Raw genomic sequence first — 10497 nt, forward strand, 5'->3', positions numbered from 1 at the left:
TTGTAATGTCATCATCGATAACAAAAGTGGGGAAAACGTTGCATCAAACTATATAGAAGAAGAGTTAAAGTTCCCAATGATTAATCACCCAGATCCATACAAGCTGCAATGGCTCAACAAGGACAATGAGGTAAGAGTATCTCAACACTCCATTGTCTCATTTTCCATTGACAAGAGATATAAAGAAAATGTATGGTGTGATGTTATCCCAATGGATACTTGCCACATTCATCTTCGAAGGCCTTGGCAATATAATCGTCATGCATTATTTGATGGTTATGCCAACATTTACACTTTTGTGAAGGATGAGATTAAAACAAAGTTGGCACGTATACCACTCAATGAATTCAATGAAGGAAATAATGCATGCAAGTCACTAGAACTTTCGCTCACAAAGGAACCATTCATGGAAAAAATAAAGTTATGTCTACTTCGTCCAGTTCCTAAGCCACCTTGGGAAAATGTTCGAACTGATTTTGTCCTTGGAATACTTTGGACTCTGCAGCAAAAGTATTCTGTAGTCTTGACTCGAGGATGAACAAGGAAATCATGACTCGAGGACGAGTCTCTTCCAACCCGGGGAGAATGATGAAGAATAATAATATGGAAGTCTCTAGAATAATAAAGAATAATGTGGAAGTCTCTAGAACACCAAAGAATAAAATAGAAGTCTCTAGAATACTAGGGAATAATAAGGAAGCTACTAGACACTACTAAATAAGCTCTAGGGAAGTCTTAACTTTTCTAGATCCTTCTAGGCTTATGTACTAGAGTATCCATATCTCTAGACTTTTCTTTGTTTCTAGATATTTCTAATTTGTAATAGAGAGCCTTCCTAGAGTAGTATAAATAAGGCTCACCATCAAGTGTTTAGACACATTCAAATCATCAAGCATTCAAGCATTCAAATAATAACGACTTTCTTTGAGAACATTAGAGAGTTTTCTCTATTTTCTCTACCTTTCCTTTTGCCCCTGAGCCATATTTTGCATCAGAGCTGGTTACGATACCTCGGAGTTTAGTTTAAGCGAAAAAATCAACGGAAAATGAGTTTTCTAGTGAGAAAGGAGTTGCCTTTGTGAAACTTCACTTTGCGGCCATTTTGTTCGCGAAACTAACACCGTCATTTTGTTTGAGTTTGAGCGAAGAAATCAACGAAAAGTGAGTTTTCAAGGGAGAGCAAGGAGTTCCTTTCGAAAAACTTCACTTTGCGGCCATTTGTTCGTGAAGCTAACACCACAAACAAAACAACCACGCACCGCCACGTTCTTTTCATAAAATTGAAATGGAAGAAATGAGGCGACAAATTCAACTACTACAGGAGACTGTCAAAGTCCAACAAGCCTTATTGGAAGCACACCAAAGAAGATTTGATGATGATAATGGCTCCGGTAGTGACTCTTCTTCATCTAGAAGTAGTCGCTCACACCGATGTCAACCTCGGATGAATGATATCAAGGTCGACATTCCCGATTTCGAAGGAGAACTGCAACCAGATGAGTTTGTTGATTGGCTCCAGGCTATTGAATGCTTATTTAAGTACAAGGAGATACCAGAGGAGCATAAGGTAAAGATTGTTGCAGTAAAGCTAAAGAAACAAGCTTTAATTTGGTGGGAAAATCTTAAAAGGAGACGTAAGTGTGAAGGAAAAAGCAAGATCAAGACGTGGGATAAAATGCGTCAGAAACTAATCCATAAGTATTTACCTCCTCATTATTATCAAGCCAATTTTAATCAAAAACAATTGCCTAAAAAATCTTCCTACCGACCTCTTTTCCCCACCAAAAATCATATCAATTCTCAAAAACCATTAACCCACCAACCTATTTCCTCATTCAAACCCCTACATAATACATTCATAGAGAGAAATACCAAGATACCTAAATGTTTCATGTGTCAAGGGCATGGACACATAGCCTTAGACTGTGTCAATCGTAAAGTAATCACCATCATTAATGGAGAAATAAACAATATTTTTGAAGAAGAAAAAGAAGAAATTCATGAATCGTTTGAAGAAGAGATAATGAGAGAACCAATATACGATGAAGAATATGTTGGTGCTAACATTCGTGAAGTGTTTAAAGAAGAGAGAAATGGAGATCCAATATATGTTGGTGTTGACTTTTGTGAAGTGTTTGAAGAAAAGGGAAACATAGATCCAGTATATTATGATGAGTATGGTCCTGAAGATATTCTTGAGGTGTTTAAAAAAGAGGAGCATGATGAACCAATATATGACGAAGAACATCTTCCAGTTGAATATGGTGAATCTTTGGAGGTTGAAAGAAGCTTGCAAACATCAACAAACAAAGACAGGGTTTGTAATGTCATCATCGATAACAAAAGTGGTGAAAACGTTGCATCAAACTATATAGAAGAAGAGTTAAAGTTCCCAATGATTAATCACCCAGATCATACAAGCTGCAATGGCTCAACAAGGACAATGAGGTAAGAGTATCTCAACACTCCATTGTCTCATTTTCCATTGACAAGAGTTATAAAGAAAATGTATGGTGTGATGTTATCCCAATGGATACTTGCCACATTCATCTTCGAAGGCCTTGGCAATATAATCGTCATGCATTATTTGATGGTTATGCCAACATTTACACATTTGTGAAGGATGAGATTAAAACAAAGTTGGCACGTATACCACTCAATGAATTCAATGAAGGAAATAATGTATGCAAGTCACTAGAACTTTCGCTCACAAAGGAACCATTCATGGAAAAAATAAAGTTATGTCTACTTCGTCCAGTTCCTAAGCCACCTTGGGAAAATGTTCGAACTGATTTTGTCCTTGGAATACTTTGGACTCTGCAGCAAAAGTATTCTGTAGTCTTGACTCGAGGATGAACAAGGAAATCATGACTCGAGGACGAGTCTCTTCCAACCCGGGGAGAATGATGAAGAATAATAATATGGAAGTCTCTAGAATAATAAAGAATAATGTGGAAGTCTCTAGAACACCAAAGAATAAAATAGAAGTCTCCAAAATACTAGGGAATAATAAGGAAGCTACTAGACACTACTAAATAAGCTCTAGGGAAGTCTTAACTTTTCTAGATCCTTCTAGGCTTATGTACTAGAGTATCCATATCTCTAGACTTTTCTTTGTTTCTAGATATTTCTAATTTGTAATAGAGAGCCTTCCTAGAGTAGTATAAATAAGGCTCACCATCAAGTGTTTAGACACATTCAAATCATCAAGCATTCAAATAATAACAACTTTCTTTGAGAACATTAGAGAGTTTTCTCTATTTTCTCTACCTTTCCTTTTGTCCCTGAGCCATATTTTGCATCAGAGCTGGTTACGATACCTCGAAGTTTAGTTTAAGCGAAAAAATCAACGGAAAATGAGTTTTCTAGTGAGAAAGGAGTTGCCTTTGTGAAACTTCACTTTGCGGCCATTTTGTTCGCGAAACTAACACCGTCATTTTGTTTGAGTTTGAGCGAAGAAATCAACGAAAAGTGAGTTTTCAAGGGAGAGCAAGGAGTTGCTTTCGAAAAACTTCACTTTGCGGCCATTTGTTCGTGAAGCTAACACCACAAACAAAACAACCACGCACCGCCACGTTCTTTTCATAAAATTGAAATGGAAGAAATGAGGCGACAAATTCAACTACTACAGGAGACTGTCAAAGTCCAACAAGCCTTATTGGAAGCACACCAAAGAAGATTTGATGATGATAATGGCTCCGGTAGTGACTCTTCTTCATCTAGAAGTAGTCGCTCACACCGATGTCAACCTCGGATGAATGATATCAAGGTCGACATTCCCAATTTCGAAGGAGAACTGCAACCAGATGAGTTTGTTGATTGGCTCCAGGCTATTGAATGCTTATTTAAGTACAAGGAGATACCAGAGGAGCATAAGGTAAAGATTGTTGCAGTAAAGCTAAAGAAACAAGCTTTAATTTGGTGGGAAAATCTTAAAAGGAGACGTAAGTGTGAAGGAAAAAGCAAGATCAAGACGTGGGATAAAATGCGTCAGAAACTAATCCATAAGTATTTACCTCCTCATTATTATCAAGCCAATTTTAATCAAAAACAATTGCCTAAAAAATCTTCCTACCGACCTCTTTTCCCCACCAAAAATCATATCGATTCTCAAAAACCATTAACCCACCAACCTATTTCCTCATTCAAACCCCTACATAATACATTCATAGAGAGAAATACCAAGATACCTAAATGTTTCATGTGTCAAGGGCATGGACACATAACCTTAGACTGTGTCAATCGTAAAGTAATCACCATCATTAATGGAGAAATAAACAATATTTTTGAAGAAGAAAAAGAAGAAATTCATGAATCATTTGAAGAAGAGATAATGAGAGAACCAATATACGATGAAGAATATGTTGGTGCTAACATTCGTGAAGTGTTTAAAGAAGAGAGAAATGGAGATCCAATATATGTTGGTGTTGACTTTTGTGAAGTGTTTGAAGAAAAGGGAAACATAGATCCAGTATATTATGATGAGTATGGTCCTGAAGATATTCTTGAGGTGTTTAAAAAAGAGGAGCATGATGAACCAATATATGACGAAGAACATCTTCCAGTTGAATATGGTGAATCTTTGGAGGTTGAAAGAAGCTTGCAAACATCAACAAACAAAGACAGGGTTTGTAATGTCATCATCGATAACAAAAGTGGTGAAAACGTTGCATCAAACTATATAGAAGAAGAGTTAAAGTTCCCAATGATTAATCACCCAGATCATACAAGCTGCAATGGCTCAACAAGGACAATGAGGTAAGAGTATCTCAACACTCCATTGTCTCATTTTCCATTGACAAGAGTTATAAAGAAAATGTATGGTGTGATGTTATCCCAATGGATACTTGCCACATTCATCTTCGAAGGCCTTGGCAATATAATCGTCATGCATTATTTGATGGTTATGCCAACATTTACACATTTGTGAAGGATGAGATTAAAACAAAGTTGGCACGTATACCACTCAATGAATTTAATGAAGGAAATAATGGATGCAAGTCACTAGAACTTTCGCTCACAAAGGAACCATTCATGGAAAAAATAAAGTTATGTCTACTTCGTCCAGTTCCTAAGCCACCTTGGGAAAATGTTCGAACTGATTTTGTCCTTGGAATACTTTGGACTCTGCAGCAAAAGTATTCTGTAGTCTTGACTCGAGGATGAACAAGGAAATCATGACTCGAGGACGAGTCTCTTCCAACCCGGGGAGAATGATGAAGAATAATAATATGGAAGTCTCTAGAATAATAAAGAATAATGTGGAAGTCTCTGGAACACCAAAGAATAAAATAGAAGTCTCTAGAATACTAGGGAATAATAAGGAAGCTACTAGACACTACTAAATAAGCACTAGGGAAGTCTTAACTTTTCTAGATCCTTCTAGGCTTATGTACTAGAGTATCCATATCTCTAGACTTTTCTTTGTTTCTAGATATTTCTAGTTTGTAATAGAGAGCCTTCCTAGAGTAGTATAAATAAGGCTCACCACCAAGTGTTTAGACACATTCAAATCATCAAGCATTCAAGCATTCAAATAATAACAACTTTCTTTGAGAACATTAGAGAGTTTTCTCTATTTTCTCTACCTTTCCTTTTGTCCTTGAGCCACAGTTTGTATTTGTTTCAATGTTTTATGGTTCAACTCGTCACTAAACATTTGGTTTAAGATGTTCAATCCACCTTTAGGCATAGCTCAATCTGTCTATCCTATTGACACTTGCGTTGAATATTTATCTTTGTGATCAAAGCTTCCTTGTGAAGGCAACAATTTGTGACATTATGATTCACTCATTATCTCATTATCATAAGAAGGCTCTGTACCAGAAATTTTGGAGAAATCAAAGCTTGAAGAATAATGGAAATCATTAGAAGGGATTAGTAGCACATCATATTCCATGAAATCAGATGCACGAACATTTTATAAACACCTATCCAAGTGCAATAAAGATTCTCATCCTTGTGTGAAATCCAAAAAGCGATATCAAAAACATTGAAAAAAAGTGTTAAAAATGACGATTTCAAGTTCACAAGCTATCAAGCAGCCAAGTCTTAAGGCGAGGTTTTGAACACATGAAACAAGAGAACAATAAAGTTGCTGATAAGCTTCAAGATGGGCTGGAAGATATAACATTTGGAGAAGTTTCGGCAATACTAGGCTTCTGCTACTGTCATATGTTTGAATGCAATATGGTTAAGAGGAGGAGGCGTGCATGAGACTAGAAGTACAAAGGAATGGTGTTGACAATGGCTGCGCCGCAATACACTGCTTTGTTTTCAAAAAAGATCTAGGCAGTTTGTGATGAATTATTTTTTGGTTGTCAAAATATTTTTATTAGCAATCTTCATTAATTCTCTTCAAAATTTGAGCATTGTGTTGTTGGCTACCATTATATTTTGTTATGTTGTTGGCTAGCATTATATCATGTTTTAGTATAATATGTTGCATTTTAACATGTTATTTAATGTGAGAATTGGATCTAACACCTATTGAAATTGTTTGGAGTCCCCACATTTTTCAAGTTTCCCAAACTGTTTGGTGTATAAATGTGTTTGGACACCTTCATCTCTTGAAATACAAACCCTTTTTTTTTAACGACAAAATTAATTAAAAAAATGGTCCCTTCTCAAGACGAACAGAGACCTATCAAAGATTACAAAATAAAGGTGCCCTATCAAAGAAATTCATACCCATTTACCACATGCTAATATTGATGTTGTTTTGATGCTTTGATTAACATTTTCTATGAAGATGTTTGGAGTTTCATTAATGTTCAGTGAGTTTGGGGTTGTAGGTTTATGGTCAGCTTTGGAAGGAGAATAGAGAGAACATAGAGAAGTGAGTCGTTTAAAAGACTGAGACTTTGATTATGTGAGTGAAATGATATAGAGTTTGAGTTTCCATTTATATAAAAGGGATAATAAATTAATTTTTTACATTCGGGACAAGTTTGGGTATGTGTTTGGGGTGAGTACTTATATCTCCATTACCTGTTTCGTACCCATGTTTTGAAAACGGAGAAAATCCAAACCTATACTCAAACCTAGTCAAAGCGGGGAAAACCCGTCAATTTGAGTTTGGTTCGGGCGGGTACCCATGGATATGGGCTTTGTTGTCATGTCTATGAAGGAAAAACCCAGCACCGCATGTAAAACCACATGAAGAGCACTAGTTTCCTGCGGATTTTCCTACGATAATATTATAAGCAGGAAATTTCGTTCAACAAAGGTAAATGGCAGCTAAATCCTCATGAATTCCTGCCGAATTAAGTTAGTCCGCTGGAAAATCCGCAGGAAAAACTTAGTCTCTGGGGTTTAGGAATTCTGGATCAACAATATGATAACTACCCATTTTCCTCGAACTTTCTTCTGGGTGGGTTTTTGGCTCATTCTTATTTGGGTCTGTGATGAAATGAGCTTAAAAATTGAAAAAGGGATAAAGTTTGAGTCTTGGATACATATTCTAAAATAGGAAACTTGGACAACATTTAAAGGAACGAAACATTTTTTTTGTTTGTTTTCCCTTTTCATGGTTCTGAAATGAAGGGAAGATAATTTTTTGGCAATGTATGTTCTTTCAAAATTTTCTCATCTAAACATTATTCTTTCATTGGTAAGGTATGGAAATAGATTCTCTACCTTCCAAATTTGGCAACTTTGATGACTTTAGGAGAGAAATTGGTGATTAAATAAAATTGGTGGTCAAATCCAAAGTTTTCTATTGTTCTCCATGCATTTGAAAACATGGTTTTGTATTGAGATTGCTGAAAACATCAACGTTTTTTTTTTAAATTGCTAAATGCATGTTTCCAATAATTAATATGCTAAATGCATGAAGGAAATGTTTTTCTTTGATGTTAAGTTGTTGACTGTAAAGTCCCGTTTTTCAGCACCAAATATTATGTTTAATTTTTTTTTTAACGAAAGAATAAAGTGTTAAACCTTTTTTAAACACAAGTTATAGAGTTATATTCACAAAATAAAATAAAGGTTCCTTTTCAAAATGAACATCAGAGTTATATAGAGCTTTGTTTGGCAACAGAATAATTTACAAGACATAGGTACATCCCTACGCAGAGGGAGAATTTCCTTTCAAAAGTATTCACTAAAATAAAAAGACACTAAGCTGATCTTTAACTATAAAAGATATAAAGTTGGGAACTGGACCTACCAATGACCTCACCCAAAAGGATTTCTCCTACTAACTATGCGACTGGTCTCGAGTACGTCCCCTGTTAACTTTATCTATCCCGAAACTAAGTTAAACCCCCAAGGCGAAATAGTACGCGCATCCGAGGTGGTGGATTCATCATCGTCCGCCGTCGTATCTCGACTCCATCGGAATTATCATGATCTAATGGCGTATAGCCCACATATCCACTGAAAGGGTCACCAATCCGAAAATAACAAATATACAAGAAGCATAAACAGAGAAAACATTATACATGGATTAAAGATCTCATTTTAACCAATGTATGGAAACAAGTAGAAATTAAGATTAATAAATATTATTAAGACTCGATTCCTAATGCAATGCAGACTCTACATGAGTGTGAAGCCTATCACAGGACATCACATGCAAATGATTCCGGAATTGATACACCTCCGCAGAGGGTTGTGGCAACTCCACATAAGGAGATGAGTATCTACCCATCTATCAGACTCAATGATCCACTACGGGATAAGGTGGTTATTAAAAACGCACCCCGTTCCACCTCTCCGGTGTGCACCTCGTGACTCCTCTCTGGTGGTCACGTAACTATGAAATGCATGGACACAATATTTTTCAATAGGTATATTAACTTCTAGTCGCATGTTACCACTCAGAATATACCATAAGTAATTTATCTCATGCATAAATGATTTCATATACATATACAATCATTTATTCACCGTAGAAATTAAAATCATCAGACAAGTATGAAAATACGGAGCAAATATGCATAACAAGGAATAGTGTATAAATATATCTAAAAAGTGGATAGGTGCCCTTACCTCGACTAGCTTTTCATCCAAACAAATATATCTTTCTCTCTTTTATTTCTTTTAGACATCAGAGATCCTCAAGACCTTATAGCCTTCCATGTAAGGGTATTTATTTATCTTCTTACTCACTTCTCCAAAACTCTCACTCAAACTCTCACTTTACTCTCACTCAACTCTCACTTGTGATCTCTCAAAGTTCACGACAAAGACACATAGAAGGGAAAAGAAACCAAAGCAATTAGAGAGAGATGACCAGACATGAGATAGAGCAAGAAAATACAACTCGGCAATTTTCTACGAAAAATTCTGCAAAGTCTCTTTTATTTTTATGTCTTTTCTCAAACTTCGTTAACTTTAAAGTTTAAACACGCAATATAAATTTATCAAAAACGTCATCAACATTATTTCCCATTGTTTTAAAATAAATTGAGATCATAAATCAACCATTTATTCATTACTATTTCTAGAGGGCCAAAGACACACATAAAGAAACTATTATTTTCTAAAACGTTATTTTGAGAAAAGAAATCTAGCCGGTATTATAATTATTGATTCTAAAGTTCTCTTCCTAAAAATATTACTATCTTTAGTGTCTACTAACTATTCTTTTAGGTCACTAACCAAATCATTAGTTTTAGACTAAAAGTAGTAAGAAAGGTAACTTTAAGTTTTCCTTAAAAATATCAAAACTAGTAAAAATATAATCATACTACATAATCTATTTTCACACTAAAAATAAATGTCCTTCTCAAAGACCATGACTATAACCTATGAGTTTAATAAATCAATTTACCATTTTTGTTTTACACAACCTACCCACATAGTTATATATACATATTTTTTTCTTCCTTAAAATTACCAAAAATAGTAAAAATTTCATTATATTACGTAACATATTTTCGCACAAAATAAATAAGTTTCTTTTCCAAAGTTCATAACAAAACTCATGAGTTACTAATTTAATTAACTTAACATTCTTATTTTACACCTATCATATAGTTAAATTTGTATGTGATGGTTTGGAGAAAAATCAAAGACCAATATGTCCATATACTTAATAGTATGGCCTTAAGACACTTGACCAAGGAATCAAAGAAACCGTAGGATCTATATGTATATCCTTAACTCATTTCTTAAAACTCATAAACTTTGAAAACTAAAAACTTAGTTGATGGAATTTTATTTTTATTCATTTTATGTTTTGGATCCATCTATATCTTGATATTATCCAACCAATACTTAAATCAAATATTTATATTTTATTTTAATTCCCAACAACATAGAAACTTATTTTAATAATAAATGAATTAAAGTAGCAGGAAACAAAAGAAAAGAGTGAAAATGGAAGTTGAATAAGTAGAAAGGCATAGGTTCGGTTCTTTAGAGAGAGATAGAATGGAATATGAGTTGCTTTATGAACATGTGTATATATTCCTTCCACATGCCTTAACTACCACACAAAAATTAACTAGCTTATAGTGTATGAACAAGAGAGATGAGAGGTTTTTGGTT

The 10497-nt window shown here is 34.9% G+C and overlaps 1 protein-coding gene and 1 long non-coding RNA gene across 2 annotated transcripts; one reads left to right on the forward strand and one right to left on the reverse strand.

Annotated features, from left to right (window-relative positions):
• Nucleotides 1-992: 992 nt before the first annotated feature.
• Nucleotides 993-3056, forward strand: LOC146913084 (uncharacterized). Its single transcript, XM_085716330.1, has one exon. It carries the CDS (start codon nucleotides 1286-1288, stop codon nucleotides 2450-2452), a length of 1167 nt encoding a protein of 388 aa, XP_085572456.1. The 5' UTR covers nucleotides 993-1285; the 3' UTR covers nucleotides 2453-3056.
• Nucleotides 3057-8009: 4953 nt separating this feature from the next.
• Nucleotides 8010-9287, reverse strand: LOC146913085 (uncharacterized). The gene is made up of 2 exons (XR_015013272.1): nucleotides 8995-9287; nucleotides 8010-8353 (listed from the first exon to the last, which is right to left on the reverse strand). It is a non-coding gene; the product is annotated as an uncharacterized LOC146913085 (long non-coding RNA).
• Nucleotides 9288-10497: the final 1210 nt, after the last annotated feature.

Source organism: Medicago sativa, chromosome 6, assembly GCF_051527215.1.
Source record: "Medicago sativa cultivar Bolivia chromosome 6, Bolivia_mono, whole genome shotgun sequence".
In the NCBI taxonomy this organism is placed as follows: domain Eukaryota; kingdom Viridiplantae; phylum Streptophyta; class Magnoliopsida; order Fabales; family Fabaceae; genus Medicago; species Medicago sativa.

Coding starts and splice junctions, on each gene's coding strand:
- LOC146913084 (XM_085716330.1), top strand. CDS start 1,286: ATGGAAGAAATGAGGCGACAAATTCAACTACTACAGGAGACTGTCAAA.